The sequence below is a fragment of the Schistocerca nitens genome, chromosome 5 (assembly GCF_023898315.1).
Source record: "Schistocerca nitens isolate TAMUIC-IGC-003100 chromosome 5, iqSchNite1.1, whole genome shotgun sequence".
NCBI classification, from domain to species: Eukaryota; Metazoa; Arthropoda; class Insecta; order Orthoptera; family Acrididae; genus Schistocerca; species Schistocerca nitens.
In genome coordinates this window covers 571423298-571449154 of record NC_064618.1, presented here as the reverse complement: position 1 = coordinate 571449154, position 25857 = coordinate 571423298, and the positions used below count along the sequence as shown (strand labels likewise).

Genomic DNA, 25857 nt, shown 5'->3' with positions numbered 1-25857 from the left:
TCTGCACACAGAGGATACCTAATTCCCATAATTCCGGGGAGAGGGGCGTTGAGCTCTGACGCCACATTCAATCACATCCCTGATGTGTTCGATCGGGAACGGATCTGGCGAGTTAGGGAGGCCAACACATCAATTGGAACTCGTCACTGTGTTTCTCGAACTACTTCGTCACAAGGCATTAGGCCAGGTGACCTCTGGGGGGGGGGGGGGGGGGGGCAAGAGAACACAGCCACATCATCTTCACCTCTATGCCCGTAGTCAGCAACTAAGCAAGGTTCGGTTTACCTGGAAAGTTTAATCGCCACAATTTGAGAGTGTGTGGCACTGAAAATCTTCATGAAATTTAATAATTTTTTGAGCGGTGTCACAGACGAGTCTGTGTGGGCCTTTTTTCTTTTGTGCGAAGTCTGTGATGGGTACGTGTTAACTTAATATGTTGCAGCATCGATGTCTGTCCCTACTTAAACGACCAACTTCCGCATCACTAGATTGGGAGTAGTGATGAGAAGACTGTGTTTACGTATCCCCATTGCCAGTAATAGTGGAACAGCTCAGGGAATCATCAATGCTGCTGTGAGGACTGTTGACAGGATGTTGCTACATAAGGAAAGGTACGAACTTGAATACCGACTGAATGTGTGTAGCGTGACCGGAGGAGCACTAGTAGCACATCTGAAGAGTGCAAAATCTAAACCTATTTAATGCATCATTCACAACTATACACGTAATACCTCGGAAATAATAGAGCTTTCAAAACAAAACAAAAATATTATTCGAAGGCCAGTTACATTAATGCGACCACCACCTGTGCTCGATGTCAAATGCAAGAACCACTCAGAGACTGCAGGTGGCAACACTAGCAGTGGGGGGCGGAGGAAGGTGGATGTACATAGACCATTTCGGAGGGGCCCGGAAAACAGCGCAGTCATTGTCGAAATGCGGAAACGGGACAACTTATCTGACGTACGGTCATTAGCTTTCGGGCCCTGAAACAGTTGTTTGTAAGCTGTGTCGTGCCGCAATGGTTAAAGTATACCATGCATGGCAAAACGGTGCTATATTGAGGACACCATGGGCCATAGACGACATGGATGAACGACGCTGTAGAGATATGTACGGTCTAACAGACATACAACTATTGAACAACTCACTGGCCAGATGAACCAAGAGGCTACCTGCAGTCCCTCCTCAACGGCTGTTTAGCGAACGCTGCTGCTTACAGGCCTCCGCAGCAGGCACCTCGTTCATGCACCCACGCTGACTGTTGTTCTTCAGCGACGAAGGCTCGAATTTGCATACCAAAAAAGCAACTGGACGTTCACTGACTAACGACAGGTGGCCTTTCAGATGAAACTCGTTTTATGCTACATCGGAGAGATGGCCGGTGGCGAATAAGGTGTAAAACGTCAGTTAGTGTCACACACAAACTGACTAGCAAGTCACAAATGGCACAAACGACAGTCAGTGTGGGAAATTTTCAAAATGCACTATAATCATGCAATAAACACCACTGATATTCTAATTTACTCTACTTTTAATCTGTTAATGATAGTAGGTATTGTTCCATTTAAAAAAATTGCATAGAAATGCGCTTTTTAGGTGTTATTACAATTTGTTTGTTGGCCAACAATACAAGCCCTGAATACCAGCCCATTATGTGAAAACTGCATATCAACAGCACTTTCCATTTCTGCAATATTTGCGGTGTAAGTTTTAGGTGATTCACAATGAATATTATAAAAATGTACCAAGTATATCATCTCCTCCTAACCTCTGGATCGAATCCTGTCAAACTCGGAACAGAAACCACCTACTGTCGATAAAGAATGCTGTGGGGTTAAGAGCAGCCTCCCAGGGAATGTAGGTGGGAGTTGCAATTGGGTGATGTAAGAAATGGACAAAGGCAGGGGGAGAAGGAGATGGACAGAGAGATGGAAGGAGGAGGAGAGGGAAGGAGAGAGGGGAGTAGAGGAGATAGACAAAAATTGAGGGAGGAAGAGACAGAGAAAGGGTGAAGGAGGGAATGGGGAGCAAACAGAGACAGGTTGAAGGAGAGGAGAAGGAGGCGATGGACTGAGAGGAGCAAAGGAGGAGATGGACAGAGAGAAGAGGGACAAGATAGATAGAGAGAGAGGGGGGAGGAGATGTTGGATAGAGAATAGGGGAATCAGATGATCAGAGGGAAACAGGAGATGAACAAGGAGAGAGGCAGGTTGATGATGTGGACAGAGATACAAGAAGTAACTGGACAGAGCGAGTAGAGGAGAAGATGGACCGAGAGAGGGAGAGGGGGAACAGGATACAAAGTGGGGGACAGGGGGGATGGAGGTGGAGTAGGAGATGGACACAGAGAGTGGTGACAACGAGATTGACAGAGAGAGGCCTGAGGAGGATATGCACAGAGGTATTGAGGAGCTGCCGATGCACAGAGAGAATGGGGAAGAGAAGATCGACAGATTGGGGAGAAAGTGATGGAGAGAGTTTGGGATGGGGAAATGGAAAGAGCGAGGGGAAAATATGGACATGGAGAGAAAAAAAAGATGGACAGAGAGACATGGAAGAACAAATAGAAAGAGAGAGGGAGAGGAGGAGATAGACACTGAGGGTTGATGAGGAGATGCACAGGTAGAGGAAGAGAAGGTGTACAGAGAGAGGCGGCGGCAGTGGAGGTAAATTCCTATGGGACCAAACTGCTGTCATCGGTCCCTAAGCTTACACACTGCTTAATCTAACTTACTCACTTAAAATAACTTACGCTAAGGACAACTCACACACCCATGCCCGAGGGGGGACTTGAACCTCTGATGGTGGTAGCTGCGCGAACTGTGGCAAGGTGTCTCAGAGTGTGCAGCTACCCCATATGGCTCAGAGAGAAGTGGATGAGGAGATCCACAGAGGGAGAATAGGAGATTCTGAGAGAGAGTGGGAGCAGGAGATGGACAGGTAGGGGTAAGAGGACATGGTCAGAAGCAGGTGGAACAGGTGGTCAATTGAGAAAGGGGGAAAGAGAAAGTGGACAGAGAGGGGGAGGTGGAGATGAACAGAGAGGGAGATGAAGAGGTGGGTAGATGGAGGGGAGGAGTAGATGGACATACAGGGAGGAAGAGATGGACAGAAGAGAGCAGGAGACTGGCAAGGAGGGGAGATGGAGAGACTGGCAGGGGAAGGTGGAGTTGGTCAGAGGCAGAGAGAAAGAGAGAGAGAGAGAGAGATGGAGGAAGAGATCGACAGAGGGAGAGGAAGGACGTGATGGACAGGAAGATGGGCAGGAGCAGATGGTCAGAGATGGGGGAGAGGAGATGGTCATAGGGAGAAGGGAGAAGGAGATGTGAGAGAGAGGTGCGAGGAGTTGATGGACACAGAAAGACTCGAGAGGAGAGAAGAGACAGGGGGAGAGGGAGGAGCTGATGGTCAGATGATGAGATAGATAGAAAGAGGGTGAGGAGGATATAGACGGCAGGAGCAGATGGAAAGGGGGTGACGACATGGAGAGAGAGGGGGAGAGGGGTTCAACAGAGAGAGAGAGAGAGAGAGAGAGTGGAGGAGGAGATGGACAGAAAGAGGAGGAGATGGAGAGACCAAGGAGTGGCAGAGAGGAGGGTAAGACAGACTGAGAGGAGGAGATGGAAAGAAAGATGGGAAGAGGGTCATCAATAGAGAGAGAGAGAGGCAGATGGGCAGAGAAAGGCGCTGTGGTAGATGTGCAGAGGGGAGAGGGGAGGAGGAGATGTGCGCAGTATTCGTGACATGCACATAAACAGGCGAAGCCACATATAAGTAGTACATATTTTACCGTCTATTTCGGTCACAAGCTGTACTTACTAGCAAATCAACGGTGAAAAACCGTCACTTTTGCTTGCAAGTATAAGTAATTCAAGGGTTGGCGAAAATCTGCAACAGTTTTTAACTTACCCTTCCGCTAGTGAAAACATAAATTAGAGCACTCTGGCCCCTTGGTCAATTTGACTCTATAGACACCCGAACTAGTTAGTGGTTCAAACGTTTTATTCCATAATGGACATTTATAATTCCTAAGGCATATTAGCTCTTAAATTACTTAAATAAAATTTGATTAGTTGTTGCCTCCCCATTTTATGCGGGAATCAAACAAAACGTTTAAAAAAATATGAGTACATAATAGTGAAGTGTTAGAGACTTCATCAAATGTATCGGTAGTGTCAGACTTTTTCAAAATACGTGACAGTTTTTTCTTGTTCTGTTTGCGTTACTAGCAAATTTTAGTGCTTACCTTTGGAAGCTTCTTCGCTGGTTTGATATGAATCCCTCCTACCTCCACAACAGCAGGTACAAGTGGTCGCGGAGGATTCAGTGCTGGATGCGTATTGATGAAAAGCATACTAGTATTTTTAGCGATTTCTTGTAGAGGAGGGAGTGAATCACCGAAGTATTTCTTGACTACCGTATTCGCTGGTTTGTCCATGTATTCAATAAAAAACCATTTGCCGTAAATCGTATACCACAAATTTCTGAGACGCTCAAAGAAGCTCATGTGGTCACTAACCCGTAAAAACTGAATTGGTATATAGGATGGATTATCTGGTAAACCAAAGCGATCTGGAGTCCAAGGCATAACTACAGATGACATAAGTGCAATGTTGGGCGCCTGAAACTTGTACACAAATGGTAACAGGCAGTCAGTGGTAAAGGGTTCAGTAAAGATGAGATCGTATTTTTCATGTGTTTTCATAAGCTTCTGCATTGCGGGAAACTGAAGTAGTTTTTCACATGCCTGTTCAGTCAAACCTCTGAGTAATCCAAATGTGACTGAGGGATCGTCTCTACCAAACACTTCGTCCATAGGAATTGCATTCACTACAGAAGGCAGGGAACCGACTAGGCTCACGTCTGTGTAGTTTGGCAAGGGCTTAGCTTGAGGGAAGTGGCTGTAGACAAACACCTCGTGGCCCCTGGCAGCGAGCGCCTTCATTACCTCCTCGAACATTAGAAAGTGACTCTTTCCTGGATAATTGAACAGACCCAGAATGCGGGCTGCATCTGATTCTCCAGCCAGCACTGCCACTGTAACCATCAGGAAAATATACTGCATCTGCAAAAGAAGAAAGAAATGAATTACTATTTTAAAATGTAATGTTAAACTGAACAATCAAATGTTTGAAATTCTCTTCTAAAATTAACGTAATTAAACCTCAATTATGTGAAGATCCAGGCAGAACAAATTAGATGAATCGATTGTAAAAATTTCAACGTAGTCTGCTATTTGGGGGCACTGGGACTCTGGGAAAATGTCATCACGCGAGGAAGCCTTCACTCTGGTTAGGTGGTGCCCGTGGAGAGAGCCGTCGTTCTCAGTAGGTGACATGGTGGCGGACTTTAGGCGTCATTGTGACCAAAGTTATCACACAGTAGCCGCGAGACACTGGCAATCTCTTCAGACAGACAGCGTTATATTGTCAAGTTAATCGAAGAACTTCCCTCCTTTGCCACCCTATGTGAGGAAAGCATACGTAAGAGACTTGCGGAGAGTCATTCGGCTCAGTTCCTGGTTTGTACCCGAACAGACATAGGATCCTTGGTCTCAACAAAACCAAAGTTTTTTGTGGAAAATGTGAGGATGTATTTGGCGAACTCTCTTCCCTTAGCAAACGGCGAAGGGTTTCAGCAAATGCACCCAAACCTGGACGTTAGTGACTTGTAAGCAACTTGATGATATTCCTGTTACCATCAGGATATTTGTGACAGTGACAATTTCCCAGTGATACTGTCATTTTCTTGCCACTGGCCGACGAAACAATTACCATGTTGGGTACTTTGAAAGGCCTACTGGTAGTTGTCCCCCTCAGCTGTCGTTGAGCATCGACGAGGCTGTGCAAGACGCCTCCGACTTGACCATCTGAGCTGCAAGAACCGCTATTGCCCTTTCTAAAGGCGCAAAGCACCTTCCATTGCCGTCCAGTGCCATCGTAGGCTATACACAATGCAACAGCTGTTCATTATCGCCGCAAAGACTTGCAACGTATCGAGTGACATACTTTACGGTCCATCCTTCTAACTTTTAAGCGACTTTGTGTTAAGGCCAACTATCCAATTGAACACCGAATGAAGGAGGGTGGCTACGTTACGTTTCCTCCAATGAAACGTATAGCTTTTTATCTCAGGTGTGGTCCAAGCTGCTTGGCCAATTGCACCACCAAAGATCAACAATAGTACAGCGTCTTTCCCTTCGTGGTGCCCCTAGTCCTGACTCATCATCTGTTTCTGACTCACTTTGCGACAGCGTCGCCATTCTCTTGTTATGCGGCTGCCTTCGAGAGCTTAGGCGACATACGGAACACATCTCAGTCTCCTTCACCTCTCGTCATTCCGATTTATATAATGAAACATTCACTGACTGGGAACTGCTTCAGGCTCTTGTCTCACGATACAATGCCTGGCCCTGATTTCATTCACAATCACATGATCCAACATCTGACTACCACCAAAGGCTCCATCTCCTCGCAACCTTCAATTATATTTTGCTCAACAGTACCTTCCTTTCGCAAAGATGAAATAGTATCATCATGCCAATCATTAAGCCAGGCAACAGCCCACCATCCATCGACAGTTACCAGCCGATTTGTGTCACCAACGTGTTCTGCAAGCTGACTGAAAGGATGGTTTGTCCAACCATTATGCTGGGTTCTCGAATATCAGGTCTTTTGTCCCTCCCTTTTGTGAGGTTCTGGAAGGGACGATCCACAACCTACCATTTGATTAGTTTGGAAACGGAAATCCGACGGCTTTTTCAACACGCCCTCACCTCATAGCAGTTTTTTTAGACCACTTGGCGACATCATATGACTGAAGATTGCGAGGCCTCCTAACAATTTTTATCCCCGGCCCCCCCGCCCCCAGTTGTTTCAGTTAGAGTTGGTACTTCACTCTTCTCACCACTGGTCCACGAGAATGTCGTTCTGCAGGGCTCCATACTAGGTATCATACCCTTTATCATTGCCACTAATGGGCTACTGACATCTATCGAGCCGCTGGTCACCCCTGCATTGTATGTCAACAACTTTTGCGTTTGATACAACTCTGTAGCCCTGACTGAATGCCAGTTCCAAGGCGCCATATAAAAGTCTCAGCTTGGACCCTTTCTTATGGTTTCCAGTTCTCTTTTGACAAAACAGGGATCGTGTATTTACGTCATTGTATCAAGAATCATCCTGACCCACAACTCTACTTGGGTAACAGAGCTTTGACCTTGTACCACAGTTTAGATTTCTGGTATTGCTCTTTGACAAAAGAGCAATACCCATATTCGGTAACTAAAGACTAGATCCATGTGGAAGCTTAACACACTCTGCTTCCTTGCACTTGGAGTGTGGATTGTGCTACTGTTCTCTATAGCTGCCATGCCCTGGTCTCATTCCACTGAGCTAGTTTCCTGGTTTATGGCACAGTGGCACCTTCAGCTTTGAAATCGTTAGACCCAGTCAATTACAGTTAATTTCGACTGACCGTGGCACCTTTTCGACTAGTCCTGCAGACAGTTTCTTTGCCTAAGTGGTGATCTTCCCTTTTAAGTTCCAACAGTACCAACTGTTACTCGTCTATGATATCACCAATCGACAGTTTCCTAATCATTCAGATAATCCTATTATTTTAGCATGTGAGGGATGTAAAACCACTGATAAAGGCCCTTGGGTAGGATTGCCAGTTAGAATGCACCTCACACTCCTGCCAGGACCTCTTTAGACTGTACTCCCCATGTTTTGCCACACAACGTGCCTTGTTTGGTACCCACGCCAGTCTATTTCAGGGTCCTAAAATTTCAATCACCACATGACCTTTTGGCATCTGTTTTTTTAAGTTCTTCAAGAGTATCAGAGTACCAGTATCTTTCACACTAATGGCTCTAAAACCATGTATAGGGCAGGATATGCTTTTATATCTCGGGAACACCAGTCGTTGCTGGAGATACGTAGATTTTTTATGGTGGACCTGATAGCCTTTAGCGGAGCCGTTCATTTTATAAGGGCCTTCCTTAACACCGTCTTAATATGTAGTTACACAATAAGCAGTCTTTAAGCCACTGACTGATGTTCCTCTTGACACACATACCTGCTGTTCATAAACTTAGTCATGCTGCCTATTCGATTGTCTTAGTCTGGATCCCAAGTGATGTGGTTGTCTCAGGGAATGAACTGGACGACTGTTTGGCTTTAGAAGTGATTATTCGCCTCCCATTCACTCTGACAGGCTATTTTTTTTTAGTCGTAAGTCTTGTGACTGGCTTGATGTGGCCCACTGCGAATTCCTCTCCTTTATCAGCCTCTTCATCTCAGAGTAGCATTTGCAACCTAAGTCCTCAATTATTTGCTGGATGTATTCCAATACCTGTCATCGTCTGCAGTTTTTACTCTCTACAACTCCCTCTAGCATTTTTATACTCTGAACTCCCTCTAGTACCATGAAAGTCGTTCAGTGATGTCTTAATAGATGTCCTGCCATTCTGTCCCTCCTTCTTGTCCTTTTTTTCCACCTCGTATTCCTTTCCTCGCCGATTCTCTGGAGAACCTCCTCATTCCTTGCCTTATCAGTCCACCTAATTTTCAACTTTCTTCTGTATCACCACTTGTCAAATTCTTCTTTTCTTCCAAAAAAGAAATGATTGTCTGATGGACTGATTCACCATATAGTAAAGTCAATTAAAGCTTCTATGAAGGGGAAGGCTTGTCAGATAACGTGACGAGAAAGAAACATGAGTCGGTGCAGAGCAGTTAGGGGATCCATTATTATTAGATCAGAATTTGAAAGAGCTTTCGAAAACTTAGGAACAAATAAGTCAGGAGGGATTGATAACATTCCATCAGAACTTCTAAAATCATTGGTTGATGTGGCAGCAAAACGAATATCACATTGGTGTGTAGATGCAACAACGTATGGTGTACAATAAGGTGCTGATGTATAGGAAAAATTATTGATAATAGTGTGATTTTACATTTACCCTGTGTGGGAAGTTATTCAATAATTCTCGGGTCTTTAGCTGGGTGCCATCGTCCAGATGTGGCAATGTTTCAGCAATCCGAGTTGTTGCCATCTTCAGGCGTTCCTGGCTACAGTTAACAAATTAACTTCTGACTTATGTGTAGCAAGGCACACACACATTTGCAGTTTAAATATACACTGCTACTGTTCGTCTCTGTTTGAGTCTGAATTATAATTTACACCACCGCTGCATGCAAGTAATTTGTACAGAGCAAGACGAGCACATTGTAAAAAAACGTTGTTGTTGGCATTTAGACAAACATAGTTAGTTAGATTGCAGAAATCGAAATAGACGATCTTGCCTATATCTCCTGCATAGCATTAAACACACACGAGCTGAATTTGTGGGATATAGGATAGAATGTAATTTTCTTTTCCAACGCTTTGATGGGTGGTGTTGGGGAGGGGGAGGGGGGGGGGAATACATCCCTCCAGTTTTAAACCAACAGGGAGGAAGCGGCGTATTTGGTCTGCTCCTGCATAAGGTGTAGTTGTAGCCAGTTATCCGGCCATAAATTACATCAGTCTTAGTCTGAGTGCGGATTGCAGTATCAGTGTTCAACTGTCAAAAGTAGAGTCATGTAGAACGTGTTCTTTCATTGCCACTGATTTTGTCCGACAGCCTCGAATTCCCGCAAACGAGCTAGCATTTCAGATGCTGGATGGTACTCGATGTAGTGTGACTGCTTCTCTTGGTTTTATTCTAGGGATGGGAGCGCCCCGCTATGAGTTGAATGAAAGTTATGCGAAATGGCTAATTATGGATCACCACTGGCACAATATGGACTCACTTGGTAGGCCATCGGAGATGATTTTGAGTTGTATATGCTCAGGTCCAGCCGAGTCTTATGTCTTCATGAAGGGCTGGGAGGAAGTGAAGTGGGTTACTGAAATACATTAAAGAGCCAAAGAAATTGGTACACCTGTCTAATATCGCGTAGGGCCAACGCGAGCACTCTGAAGTACCGCAACACGACATGTCATGGAATCGACTAATGTCTGAAGTAGTGCTGGAGGGAATTGACACCATGAATCCTGCAGAGCTGTCCATAAATACGTAAGAGTACGAGGGGTTTGAGATCTCTTCTGAACAGCACGTTGCAAGGCATCCCAGATGTCATCGATAATGTTCATGCCTGGGGCATTTGGTGGCCAGCGAAAGTGTTAAACTCAGAAGAGTGTTCCTGAAGCTAATCTGTAGCAATTCTGGTCGTGTGGGGTGTCGCATCGTCCTAATAGAATTTCCGCAGTCCGTTGGAATGCCCAGTGGACATGAATGGACGCAGTTGGTCAGATAGGATGCTTACCTACGTGTCACCTGTCAGAGTCGTATCTCGACGTATCAGGGGTCCGATATCACTTCAACTGCATACGCCCCACACCATTACAGAGCCTCCACTAGCTTCAACAATCCATAGATTCATGAGGCTGTCTCCATACCCGTACACGTCCATCCACTCGATAAAATTTGAAACGAGACTCGACCGTCCAGGCAGCATGTTTCCAGTCATCAAAAGTCCAATGTCGGTGTTGACGGGCCCAGACGAGGCGTGAAGCTTTGTCTCGTGCAGTCATCAAGGGTACACGAGTGAGCCTTCGGCTCCGAAAGCCCATATCAATGGTGTTTCATTGAATGGTTCACACGCTGACACTTGTGGATGTTCCAGCATTGAAATATGCAGCAATTTGCGGTCTATAACACCGCGTTAAAACTCATTTAAATGTTGATAATCTGCCACTGTAGGAGCAGTAACCGATCTAACAACTGCGCCGGACACTTGTCTTATACAGGCGTTGCCGACCGCAGAGCCGTATTCTGCCTGTTTACATATATCTGTATTTGAATACACATGTCCATATGAGTTCTTTTGGCACTTGAGTGTATGATGTCTATAATATTGAGGGCGAGGGGTGTCTGTCACTCCCTGTGGTCCGACTGAAGATGTGTGGTGACAAAAATGAACCAGTGATTGCTGAGTTAAATAAATGTGAAATAGTTGTAACATTGGTGGTGTGAGAGTCGTTAGTGAGATTTCTCATGTGATAGAAATGTAATCTATCTTTATGTTAAAATAAATCTTTTTGTCGAATAGTAAAATGCTATGTTTCTTTTTTATGTGAAAATTACATCTGTTATGAATATTACTGTGGAACACTGCAACAAGCACAGACACACTAATGAAAATAATCTACGGAAAGTCCTACCAGAGCTCTGCCTGTTAGCTTCTAGTGGTTAAAACCCCAAAGAGGGGGAATTGTTGCAGTATGTTCCAATAACAACTACTTTTAAAACAACGTGGGGTGACCTCTGCATGAGGCTGGTTGGCACTGCTACTCAGCACGTCACCGTGCTTTAGCTTCCTGGCTCAGTATGTACACATACACACACAGATGTCGCAACCGCCGCTAAACAGTCGACCATCTATCCACAATTTAGCAATATGCAACGCACTCCACCGCCTAAAATTTCGCTAATGTCAAGTTATTTTACATGGATATAATTATTTTCAGTTACTGTGTGATAGGCAGTGTCCATATGAAGTAACTGAGTACAATCCCGAGGAATGCGATATGACTGTATATGCGGCATATAATCTTTACGGCATAACACCCGAGAACAAGAAGGTTATTGGCCTGGTGCAAGATGAGACAAATGGCTTGTAGCTGGGTAGTTTGTAGGGCTCATATCGAAGATGTATGCATATCAAATAGTTGTTACCCAGAGATAGGACAGGTGTGTGCATCGTACAACCTCATAGACTCTCGCTATCAAAGATTATAAAGAGTGTCTGTTACGTGATGATAAAACTACTCATATGGCGCAGCAAGTAGTCTTTCCGCCGTAGGAAACTTATAGCTGGGAGCAGGATGCATAATGTTTTTCGACCCTGTGTAATACTAGATTCGTGAAGTGTATTAATCATCATCAAACAGTATTTACGATGTACTCCGCTCTGCTTAGTGTTAGTTGCTTCCATGAGGTGTTCTTTAATGATAATTTAAGGAACTGCCGCTGTGTGATGTTTAACAATGTTTCTGCTGTTTGTTTACTGGCGTACAGGACGACAATCAACTGTATCCTATCTGCATACAGCTTTAATAAGCTACTCTGATTCCAACATATACGACATAGGTGCTACATTAAAACAATGAGGAACATTGTTCTCCAAAATACCGCCAGCGGAATAGTCTTTCCTTCGGGATTTGACGCTATGTCACACACAGATCGCCGAATTTACCATTAAATTATTTCATTACGTTACTATTCGCAGCCATTTTGCGGAATAAGCTATGACGTTATAAATTTATACACACCACAACTGTGTTTACACACTTTATGCCTCACGAAACTTGTAAGTAGGCTGTTTAGGTTTTTATGTTGGCAACACCACGTAGCGCTCTGTATGAAAATCACTGACTGTGCTGTGTGCAGTCTGTGGCTGGTTGGCATTGTTGTAATATTCTCTATTGTAGTGTTGGGTAGTTGGATGTTAACAGCGCGTAGCGCTGCGCAGTTGGAGGTGAGCCGCCAGCAGTGGTGGATGTGGGGAGAGAGATGGCAGAATTTTGAGAGCAAACGATCTGGACGTGTGTCCATCAGAAAGAGTAAACCTGTAATACTGGATATCATGAACTGATATATATAGATATATATATATATAGATATATATATATATATATATATATATATATATATATATATATATATATATATATATATATATGTTGTTGTGGTCTTCAGTCCTGAGACTGGTTTGATGCAGCTCTCCATGCTACTCTATCCTGTGCAAGCTTCTTCATCTCCCAGTACCTACTGCAACCTACATCCTTCTGAATCTGCTTAGTGTATGCATCTCTTGGTCTCCCTCTACGATTTTTACCCTCCACGCTGCCCTCCAATGCTATATTTGTGATCCCTTGATGCCTCAAAACATGTCCTACCAACCGATCCCTTCTTCTAGTCAAGTTGTGCCACAAACTTCTCTTCTCCCCAATCCTATTAAATACCTCCTCATTAGTTACGTGATCTACCCACCTTATATTCAGCATTCTTCTGTAGCACCACATTTCGAAAGCTTCTATTCTCTTCTTGTCCAAACTGGTTATCGTCCATGTTTCACTTCCATGGAGTATGGAGTGTAAACTCCATACAAATACTTTCAGAAACACCTTCCTTACTCTTAAATCTATACTTGATGTTAACAAATTTCTCTTCTTCAGAAACGATTTCCTTGCCATTGCCAGTCTACGTTTTATATCCTCTCTACTTCGACCATCATCAGTTATTTTGCTCCCCAAATAGCAAAACTCCTTTACTACTTTAAGTGTCTCATTTCCTAAAGTAATCCCCTCAGCATCACCCGATTTAATTTGACTACATTCCATTATCCTCGTTTTGCTTTTGTTGATGTTCATCTTATATCCTCCTTTCAAGACACTGTCCATTCCGTTCAACTGCTCTTCCAAGTCCTTTGCTGTCTCTGACAGAATTACAATGTCATCGGCGAACCTCAAAGTTTTTACTTCTTCTCCATGAATTTTAATACCTACTCCGAATTTTTCTTTTGTTTCCTTTACTGCTTGCTCAATATACAGATTGAATAACATCGGGGAGAGACTACAACCCTGTCTCACTCCTTCCCCAACCACTGCTTCCCTTTCATGCCCCTCGACTCTTATAACTGCCATCTGGTTTCTGTACAAATTGTAAATAGCCTTTCGCTCCCTGTATTTTACCCCTGTCAACTTCAGAATTTGATAGAGAGTATTCCAGTTAACGTTGTCAAAAGCTTTCTCTAAGTCTGCAAATGCTAGAAACGTAGGTTTGCCTTTTCTTAATCTTTCTTCTAAGATTAGTCGTAAGGTTAGTATTGCCTCACGTGTTCCAACATTTCTACGGAATCCAAACTGATCTTCCCCGAGGTCCGCTTCTACCAGTTTTTCCATTCGTCTGTAAAGAATTCGCGTTAGTATTTTGCAGCTGTGACTTATTAAACTGATAGTTCGGTAATTTTCACATCTGTAAACACCTGCTTTCTTTGGGATTGGAATTATTATATTCTTCTTGAAGTCTGTGGGTATTTCGCCTGTCTCATACATCTTGCTCACCAGATGGTAGAGTTTTGTCATGACTGGCTCTCCCAAGGCCATCAGTAGTTCTAATGGAATGTTGTCTACTCCCGGGGCCTTGTTTCGACTTAGGTCTTTCAGTGCTCTATCGAACTGTTCACGCAGTATCATATCTCCCATTTCATCTTCATCTACCTCCTCTTTCATTTCTATAACATTGCCCTTAAGTACATCGCCCTTGTATAGACCCTCTATATACTCCTTCCACCTTTCTGCTTTCCCTTCTTTGGTTAGAACTGGGTTCCTATCTGAGCTTTTGATATTCATACAAGTCGTTCTCTTCTCTCCAAAGGTCTCTTTAATTTTCCTGTAGGCAGTATCTATCTTACCCCTAGTGAGATAAGCCTCTACATCCTTACATTTGTCCTCTAGCCATCCCTGCTTAGCCATTTTGCACCTCCTGTCGATCTCATTTTTGAGACGTTTGTATTCCTTTTTGCCTGCTTCATTTACTGAATTTTTATATTTTCTCCTTTCATCAATTAAATTCAATATTTCTTCTGTTATCCAAGGATTTCTATTAGCCCTCGTCTTTTTACCTACTTGATCCTCTGCTGCCTTCACTACTTCATCCCTCAGAGCTACCCATTCTTCTTCTACTGTATTTCTTTCCCCCATTCCTGTCAATTGTTCCCTTATGCTCTCCCTGTAACTCTGTACAACCTCTGGTTCTTTCAGTTTATCCAGTTCAGTATATATATATATATATATATATACGAGGCCTGTTCAGAAAGTAAGCTCCGATTGATTGCCAAATTGAAACCACAGTGAACATCAGAAATGTTTTACTTGTAACAATTAGCTACACCTTTCAGCTACTTCTCTACGTAGTCGCCGTTCTGACTTAGACTTTTGTCATAGCGTTGTACCAACTTTTCAATAGCCTCATCATAGAAGGCAGCCGCCAGTGCTTTCCGCCAATTCTCCACGCTGGCCTACACCTCGTTGTCTGTGTCAAAATGTTGTCTTCAAAGACAGCGGTTCATGTGACCAGAGATGAAACTCAGGGGGAGACAATTACGGACTGTATTGTGGGTAATCTCACATTTCCATTTGAAAACGATGCAGGAGCATCTTCATTGCCCCTGCAGAATGCGGCTGAGAATTGTCTTGAAGAAGAAACAGCACGACAGTTATGTAATGTTAGCTGCATAGCTTCAGGCGAAATTTCTCACCAGGCCCTCGTGCTTGGCGGCAGACACTATTTTCTAGACATCTTTACGCACTCACTGCGAGCTCAGAAATGAGAAGAGCGACGTGATGCTAACTGGGGTTATACTAGAGACACTACCCAACACATCTGTGCAAAGCTTTATCGGATTTTCATAGTCGTTTCCATTTCGCGACCGATCGGAGCTTACTTTCTGAACGCCCCTCGTATATATATATATATATATATATATATATATATATATATATATATATATATATATATATATATAATGACTTTTGAACACTATTAAGGTAAATACATTGTTTGTTCTGTATCAAAATCTTTCATTTGCTTAGTATGCCTATCAGTAGTTAGTGCCTTCAGTAGTTAGAGTCTTTTATTTAGCTGGCAGTATTGGCGCTCGCTGTTTTGCAGTAGTTCGAGTAACGAAGATTTTTGTGAGGTAAGTGATTCATGAAAGGTATAGGCTGTTGTTAGTCAGGGCCATTCTTTTGTAGGGATTTTTGAAAGTCAGATTGCGTTGCGCTCAAAATATTGTGTGTCAGTTTAGTGTTGATCAGAATAAGTAAAGAGCGAAATGTCTGAGTACGTTCAGTTCTGCTCAGCTGTTTGAAAATCAAATAACGTAAGGGGTTTATCAGCACAGTAATTCATAAACTTTTCTAAGGGGACGTTTCAAACTGTACTATGGATCTGCATCAACGAATCTGAGATGCTACGGTACTTCACTGCCACGCAGCAGTTGTAGGAACCACCCTGCTTCATTATTCTGTAAAGTTTCATTGGTTGGACGTAAAAACAACACCTATGATAAGCTGGGTAGCTATAATTAAAGTGCACCTAGTCACAGAGGTAAAATGCGAGCTGAAATTAACGTGTGGCAGCGACACTTGGTAGATATGCTAATGCGTTAATGCAGAACTCATTTACACCAAAAAAATATTAGTTCCAGTTGGGGCTACCAAGGACAAATCTGGCGCTCTGAAAACAAGGAAGAAGTATAGAAATGTTTCCATATGTAATGGACTAGAAGCGGGAAGTGGGCAGGTAAGGTCAAACAAGTGGGGAAGGCGTAATATTAATTTTATTATTAACTGCTTCTTACACAGTTTTTTCAGTATGAGCACCGAAGACGTTGACGAGATGTTGTACAGCGCTAGATTTTCAGCTGGTGGCCAAAACTAAAACTGATTTTTTCTATTGTAAATCTGTTCCACATCTACTAAGTTCCGCTGCCGTACGATAATTAAAGCCCACACTAGATATCCTTGAGTAGCTGCACTTTAATTATAACCGCCCAATACTATACGATAGGCCAACTGGCGTGGACTGTTTAACGTGGATGATCTCCAAATGCAGAGTAAAACTTATGTAATATATTTACATGTCAAATCACAATCCCAGGAGTGAGCAACGTTATTGATAACCACAATTTTTTAAAAATATCCACACATGTGACTACAGGCGACTTTGACGTCTTCCCTGGAAACAGAACATGGTATTGCAGGCTGGAGACTACTACAGAATGGATTGTATGTTTGATCCCTGTGCAAGACTGTTTACGCGCGAACACGATGACTTGCATCTTTCTTTTCAACTATTCTATTATGGAATATAATTCGTTATTTTGATAATTCTGGTATTTCTCGACCACTATCGCTGCTGTAATCACGTTATTTCATCTCTGTTTTCTGTGTATTATGACGCCGACACCATCTGTGCAAACTGGCCATGTCATGCTGTAACACTGCCATTTTGAAGTGTCATACCTAATAATATTTATAATCATTTTGTTTATGCTTTACTTATTGGAGGTCCCAAAGTGAACAGTGTGGTTGAGGGCTTGATACTAAGCATATTTTTCAGCTGTAGCAGCATTAAAGGTTGGTAGAATCTCTCACTTCATTTCCAGTTGCAACCCCCTAAGTTTTGGCATACAACTAATTCCACACCTATATCTACATGTCTGTTCGTTATAAACAATAATGTCACTTTAATATGTGTGGCGGCATTTGTTTAGCACATGTACAAATGGAGGGTGGTCATACAATAGAGTGCTTACAGCGAATACCTTGCATTAGGAGTTAGGCGTATAGGTGCCTCGTTGTGTTTGCAAGATTTACAGAATATTGTGTATAATAAAAATTTATTACTGCTCGAGTTTTCGTAGAGTTCTTGCTTATTTTACGATAGTCACGCATTTTAATCGTTTATATAGAGAATTTAGATGGGGCAGCATTTAATTTTTACAACGTTTCATTGTCTTTGCAAAGTATGAGATGTCTCATAATAAATGGTAAGTAATGTTATTTACTTCTGAGATGTGTACTCTGTCATTGTCTTTGGAAATATCACGTCTCTCACTGTTATCATCGTTGGTTGACTGTGTTGTGTGTATGTCTTTATAAACAGCCCCTGTCTCCTGGTGGAGGAAAAAATGTTCACTGCCAGTATTTGGCCAACAAGGGAGGAGATGTGGTGGCGTGAAGTTCCTGATGGTCAGACTTTGCACCAACGTTCTAGTTTCAATACCAAATGTCTCCGCAGTGTCTCGTGAAGTGAGGGCATGTGTCACTGTTGATGGCGATCCGTCTGTCGGTTGGGGACGTTAAGCTTGGTGGTGACATCTACATCTACATGGATACTCTGCAAATCACATTTAAGTGCCTGGCAGAGGCTCCTTGGTACTATTTGCGAGAAGTGGGCTATGTGCTGGCACATGGTTTCACCCTCTCCCTTCAATTATCATTCTCGTCATACTGTACAAACATTACACTAAACACGCACAAAATACATACATGCAGTTGTAAACAAACAGCCCTTGTTGTTCTGCAGTTTAAGTGATCTATCACAATAAAGCACCATGTTCCTTCCTGTCCTAATAAGAGAATTGTGTGTGTGTGTGTTTGGGAGAGGGGTACTTTAATTAGTCGTTGGTGTAGTTGGTTAAAGGTTTTATTTGTTTGACGAGGCATAGTTTCCCAAAATGCAGCTGTGCAAGGTGACTATACGGTATATGTATTTAGATACTGCTGCAACAAAAGCATTACGTTTTCCGATGCATTTTTAGAATATTGTGACATCGTAGATGAGGTAAGGTAATTAGTTTGAGTCTTAGAACATTTTTCCTTGTGCTTAATCTCAATTCGGTCCTCGATAATCGATGTAAACATCACACATTTCACATTTCCGATGTATTTTCCACACATTTTTGAATATTGTGACATACAGTCTACAAAGCTTTTAAGGAGACTTGACCTCATAGTTCTGACTGCAAACTTTGTGGGAAATTGTTACTGCATATAGCTTCAAGTAGGCCTGTGTCATTTATCATAAAAGTAATAAGGGGCAATCAGTATCATCGACTACTTTCTTTTAGGAAATAACACGATGAATTACCTTTGACCCTCCTGAAATGATATTTGAGAACAATTTACATGTGTAAATATAATATGAGAGTTAATTGCGACACATCAAGAGTAGGCCTAATACTTACATTCACACTGTCAGTTAGCTTGCTTGATTGTCTACTTAGCACAGTATTTTAGCTAGGACAACTTTTGCTGCAGTTACATGTCTTGTCAGATTACTTTTATTACATCAGTTACGTTTGCCTAATTTCTAAAATGTCAACTCTTGTTAGGCATGGAAAACTAGCATTGTAGTACATACTTGAAAAGTTGGGCACTAATCTGGCCACTATGTGTGCGTGTGGAAATTAACATTATGACACTTGCGCCTTCTTTATATTGCAGAAGCACTTTTGCAGACGTTTTAGAATACTGTGAAACTTGAGAAGCATCATTGACGTGAAGAATGGTTGAAAAGAATACAGTGGTATTTCAGATGCATCAGGATGTGGAATTTTCGACCCTGCTGCATCTTAAATCAAGCATTGTACTTAGAAAGGAACAATTATCATTTTTACCACTGCAGACATTGCTTCCTGCAGTGCAGTCATTTCTTGGCAACAATACCAACTCTTTGTGCAACAAATGAACAAACTATATTATCTACAGTGAAAACATCTTTTGGTGACTGTAAGAAATTGTCGTACAAATATGGAACTAGTCTCGTTTTCTAGAGTGCAGCTATCTGCTAGAGACAGTAAGATAATGGATTGTGAAACACGATTTGATTTTATTTCATATTTTCAGGGTTTGCAGGACAATGTTAAAGGTAAATCTCATGTTCAGCAAGTAGGAATTCCTAATTTGTTACATATATTTGTAAAGAACTGTTGGCTTTTAATTATTTATAGAGAAATATGCGGCCTACTCATTCCAGTATTCTGTGGCGAATGAAATATAGCTTCAAATGAGTGTTTCCAATGTGGCTTGCTGGTCAGTCCTTAAATGAACTTTTGGAAGGCAATAATGCAATTATAGTTAGCCAAATTTTCAGTATTTTAGGCAGTTCGGGTACTTCATCGTATTTGACGCTAACGTTGTTGTGTCATCAGATCATAACTTTTGTATTGCACTGCATGCATTTTGCCGCCTAGCAGTGGCGTGGGAGAGCTGAGTACTTCTCTTCGTCCCCCTCCCCATCCCTTCCCCCACCACACCACCCTGCATGATTTTGGCACGTGGCTGGATGCAGTGATACTCATGTCATGACTCTCACGTCGATTTGTTTCTCCTTAAAAATAACGTGTGTTTTCAACTGGAATTTTAATTGCACATTTGATAAATAAGCTGAAATTAATGTAGCACAATATTCGGTTTAACAATATGTTTCCGACTTGCACCGCTGCCATTTATTTGGTTGTATTACTGAATAAATGATTTTTTATTAGAACGGAACAAATAATTCTCTCAATGAGAACATTTTCACATTTTGTTTATAATTTGTTTTATTATGCCCGTTATTGCAAATTGGGCTTTTCAAGTGCAACACATCATCCCTCTTTACATTTCACACAGAAATCTGCATTTACCTGTCCTCATCAAACATACTCCATTTGATATGTTTCCATGATGTTCGTTCTATTGCCGCAGTATGCACCAACATGTCAGTGTGGTCCGCCTAGAGCATTCAAACTCAATAAGTAAGTGGAACTTAAATCAACTAGAAGGGTAGTTTGACACCACAGTGCTTTACTAGTCATGGTCCTGTTGGATGTAGAATGCCATTGACTCCTTCCGACCCTTGAGCTGACTCACGGGTGGACCTACAGTTAAATGTGGACTTAGGCCACAGTGCAGCTACACGTTTTTGAAATTAGCCAAACTTTCCAGAGATGAAAGGAAAAAGTAACATATAAAAATCCTGAGACTGACCAGGCATCGAACGTGACACCTTTAGGTCCATAGTCTGGAAGCTAAACACATCGTTTTTACTTTTCTTTCTTTACACCACAGTTCCACGCCAAATCAATTAGTAAAGAAAAGATATTGATACTGCGGGTATTAATGTGACTGTATCGTCACGAGTGTGTTGGCCATTAAAGAGATAGCACTTAAGTGCCTTCAGATCTTCATTAATTTTACATGTCCATTGTGTAAAGTACGAACTAAGGAAAAAATAATTAGTACAAAATGTTCAATAAATTATTAAGAGACCAATAGGTCGGTATGCAATGATTCTTACAGTGTCGTTACCTGCTGTAATACAAGGTTCAAATACCGAGTGTAGCATTGGCAGAAGACACATCTCTTTAGCGCTTTATCTGCAGTCTGTTTGCATAGGCCTTTTAGCTCTGTTAGCGAAGAGTGTCCTCAAAGAGTTACCGTCGGCCTGTCTGTTTCATCGGCGCTTCACTTCCAGCACGCAAGGCGCTTGGCGCCTGTTTCTTTCTTAACGCTCCTGCTATTCAAACGTAGATTGGCATTAGTTGTTTTTTTTTTTTTTGCATCCTACGTCCTCAATTATTTGCTGGAAGTATCCCAATTTCTGTCTTTCTCTACAGTTTTTACCATCTACAACTTCCTCTAGTAACATAGAATTTATTCCTTGATGTCTTAACAGATGTAGTATCATCCTGTCCCTTCTTCTTGTCAGTATTTTCCTGTTTTCCTTACATCACTCACCTCGTCGATTCTGCGGAGAACCTCCTCATTTCTTACCTTATCAGTCAACCTAATTTTCAACGTTTTTCTGTTCCGGTTTTCCCACAGTCCATGTCTCACTGCCGAAAATTCTGTGCTCCTAACGTACATCTTCAGAAATTTCTTCCTCAAATTAACGCCTGTGTTTTGTACTCCTAGTCTTCTTTGGCCGGGAATGCCCTCCTTGCAGGTGCTAGTCTGCTTTTTGTATCCTCGTTGCTCACTCCGTAATGCTGCGTAAGTTACAGAATTCCTTAACTTCATCTACTTCGTGACTCCCAGTTATGATCTTAAGTTTCTCGCTGTTCTCATTTCAGGCACTTGTCATTAATTTCATCTTTCTTCGATTTCTCTCAGTCCATATTCCGTAATCATGAGACTGTTCCTTCCATTAATCAGATACGGTAATTCATTTCCACTTTCCCTGAGGATAGCAATGTCATCAGCGAATCTTAACATTGATATCCTTTCAGCTTGAATATTAATCCCACTCGTGAACTTTTATTTTCATCATTGTTTCTTCAACGTATAGGCTAAACAGCAGAGACGAAAGACTACACCCTTGTCTTACACTCTTTTTAACCCGTGCACTTCGTTCTTGGTCTTCCAGTCTTGTCGTTCTCTTTTGGTTCCTGCACATATTGTGTATTATCCGTCTTTCCCTGTACCTTACCCCTGTTTTTCTCAGATTTTCGAACAATTTGCACCATTTGACGTTGTCGAACACTTTTTCCAGGTTAATAAACCCTATAAACATATCTTGATTTTTCTTCAGTCTTGCTTCTAATATCTACCGCAACGACAGGTCAAACTGATCGTTACGTCACAAAACTCAATTTCTCTTATCCTTCTTGTGTATATTACTCTTGTCAGCAACATGGATGCGTGAGATGTTAAGCTCATTGTGCGATAAATCTCGCACTTGTCAGCTCTTGAAATCTTGGCAAATGTGTGGATCATGTTTTTCCGAAAGTCTGATGGTATATACGTTCCACACCAAAATGCGTAATTGTTTTGTTGCCACTACCACATATGATTTTAGAAATTCCGACGGAATGTTATCTATCCCTTTTTCCCTTATTCGATCTTAATCCTTCCAAAGCTATTTTAAATTCTTATTCTAATACTGGATCCGCTCCGTCTTCTATACCGACTCCTGTTTCTCCTCCTCCCCCTCATAGAGGCCGTCAGTGTACTCCGTCCTCTCCACTGCATTTAACAGTGGAATTCTCACTGTACCCGTAATGTTACCTTCCTTGCTTTTAGTTTTACCGAAGATGCTTAGGGTCAGTCCTTCCGACAATAATTTGTTTCTATAATTCTCAGTGCGATAGCGTCTGCAGCTGCGAGAATTTCTTTGTGATCAGCTGCCATTCTCTTTATTTCATGTGCGATTGTACAATTTCGGCCTTAGGCCGTTTTCAAGAATTTTTAGTAGTAAATTACGCCATGTATGTCCTTGCTCCTATGACTCCATGTTATGCTCATAAAATAAATTAGAGAGGTTTTACGCTATTTTAGGAGCATGTTACTTTCGAGCAATTGTTGCAAGGCTTTGCAACAGCTTCTCGAAAGTAACGTGCTCCTAAAATAGCGTAAAACCTCTCTAATTTATTTTATTTTATAGCATGGAGTCACAGGAGCAGGGACGTACAAAGCACAATTTACTAGTAAAAGATCGTCCATAAAATACATGAAAATTGCCTAAGGCCGGTATTACACTATCAAATTTCTTTGTCAAAGATTTGATCAAAGATGTGATCCAATATTCCGTCTAATATATTTGACAAAGATCTTTGACGTAGCGCTAGAAGGGGTATTACACTGTCATCAAATTTTTCGTCAAAGTTCAAGATGGCTGACAACAACTTGTTATTAACCTCAGCAGTTGTACGTACCCCAATTGCATTGTGTGCACATGCGGAAAAGAAGTGGGGGAAAAATGGAACCATACATATGAGGTTGACAGTTTTAAAAGTCCTGGGATTATAACTTGATAATTAACAAATCTGTATTTGCAATTCGAGTGTTAGCAGACATAGGCAACATAAAAATGAAAAAGTTTGCATACTTTGCCTACTTTCATTCCATAATGTCATATGGGATAATATTTTGGGATAAATCTTGAAGTCAAACAAAAGTTTTCAGAGTCCAAAAGCGTGTAATACGTATTATTTTTGGAGTAAATTCACGGACGTCCTGCAGAAACCTCTTCAAAGAATTGGGTGTACTAACTACTGCCTCTCAGTATATTTACTTCTTAATGAAATTTGTCGTAAATAATATATCTCTTTTTCCAACAAACAACTCAGTTCATACATACAATACCAGGAACAAAAATGATCTGCACAAGGACTTAAAAGCACTTACTTTAGTTCAAAAAGGGGTCCACTACTCAGGAACACTCATCTTCAATAATTTGCCAGGAAACATAAAAAATTTAGTTAGAAATAAAGATCAGTTTAAAAGGAGCCTGAAAGACTTACTACTGGCAAACTCCTTCTACTCCATTGGCCAAATTTTTAATAGAAACAAATTATGTATTGTATTTATTCATACTATTAGTATTGTTATTTCAGCTTTAAAAAATCGACATGTTCCACATCCACGAGGATCTCCTCAGCACGGATCTATGGAACGAAAAACTAATCTAATCTGGGTGAAGCCGTGGGTTTTACGACGACACGATAAAAGCATTCAACAAAACTTGTTACGTGAGCTTACAGTGGAAGACGTCAAGTCGTACATCAATTACTTAAGAATGGATGAGCATACATTTCTCTATGTGCTCAATGAAGTGTATCCTCATATCACAAAGCACAATATTCACTTAAGAACTGCTACATCTTCAGAAGACAGGCTCACTGTAACACTCCGATTCCTTGACACAGGAGAGGGTTGGGTTAGGTTAGGTTAGGTTAGGTCAGGTCAGGTCAGGTCTCCAATCTTCTTAATCTATTTTGTATTCAGGGTGCCTCACGTTGTAAAGCGCCTCATCAGCTTCAGACATCTCTATTAATTTTGTAGTTGTCGGCACACACCAATTGTATTTACCGGCAATGGTTATAAAAACACTACAGACGACAGAACGCTGCAGCGATGCTAGCGCTCCATGTGGTAACATGTCACATTGCAGTGAACAGAAGACAAGCGGTTTTTTTGATCAAATATACAGCGAGACCCTAGATTTGATCAAATATCGGACGACATTTGACAAAGTCCCTATTACACTATCAAATATCTTTGACAAAGTTATTGGACAAAGATATTGGACAAAGAAATTTGATAGTGTAATACCCATGGAGGTATAAGGAGGGGAGATGGCACTATGGCCGTCTGCTGTACGTCTGTTTGAAGCCGGTGGGCCGCCATGTTTGATTGGTCAAAACAGTGACAGAGCTCTTGTTAGAATTGCGTGTTCTTCATATTTAACGTTATGTCTGCGAAATAATTTCAGATGATGAGTGTTACAATGTTTACATGCATAACACAACATCAGAATAGCTTTTTCAGGTGTTTTCGTTTTGTTTTTAATGCGTTTTTGCCCCAGCAATACAACTGATTTGGTCTCGTTAACTTAAGTGTTTCTTTTGGATACGAACTTCGAATGATGAAAAATAACAGTGTAAAAAGCTCTTTTCAAACTCAAATCACCTTTTACTGTATTTGTGTCGATGTAAACTGAAAGCAGAACCCGAAAGCTATGCTAGTTTACATACCGGATGATATTTCTTACTCGTTTACACACTTACACAAAATTTCATTTGTAAATACAAACATCGTTTGTGCTTTGTCAAGAAAAATAAGCATATGAACCCACAGAGCCCTACGAGCTTCATTGATCGGAAATCTGAAATAAAATAAGAAGAAAACAGTTTCACAAAACGTAAACAAGGCCGCACATCTCACGAATATAAACGACAATATTTTACGAACGGGGCCACTTACGCATGGAACGTGATTCCTTTTAACTTGGTAGCACTATTCGAACGGTTAGTACACCCGTAAACAACGCAAACCGGCATTTTAAAATGAAAAAACCTTCAGCAGCTCTAGACAGTAGCACAATCGGAAACGAGTCTTCTGACCAAACTGCAATGGCGGAGCTCGGTTTCTGATGGCTTCAAGTTTGTGACGTCATGGCATCTCCCCTCCTTATACCTCCATGAAATACCGGCCTAAGGCCGAAATTGCACAATCGCAGATGCAATAAAGAGAATGGCTGCTAAAGGGATCACGGAATCATTCAAAAAATAATGTCTTTTTCAATTTCTTAACATTTTTGATACAGCCATTCCGCCTTAGCGTCCCGACACTTCCTATTTATTTCATTCATAAGTGAATTGTATTGCTGTATTCCTGAATATCCCTGAACATTTTTGTACTTCCTTTTTTCGTCGATCAGCTGAAGTATTTCTTTTGTTACATATGGTTTCTTCGCTGTCCCCTTCCTTGTATGTACGGTTTTCCTTCAAACTTCTGTGATTGCCCTTT

General features: G+C 41.7%; 1 protein-coding gene across 1 annotated transcript in view; it reads right to left on the bottom strand.

The window, feature by feature from the left end:
- LOC126260160 (UDP-glycosyltransferase UGT5-like) overlaps positions 1–25857 on the bottom strand; it is a 114281-nt gene that overhangs the window by 49437 nt on the left and 38987 nt on the right. Inside the window, exon 2 of the mRNA XM_049957424.1 lies at positions 4250–5068. Coding sequence (XP_049813381.1) covers positions 4250–5068 — 819 coding nt within the window. The remainder of the gene's footprint in view (positions 1–4249; positions 5069–25857) is intronic.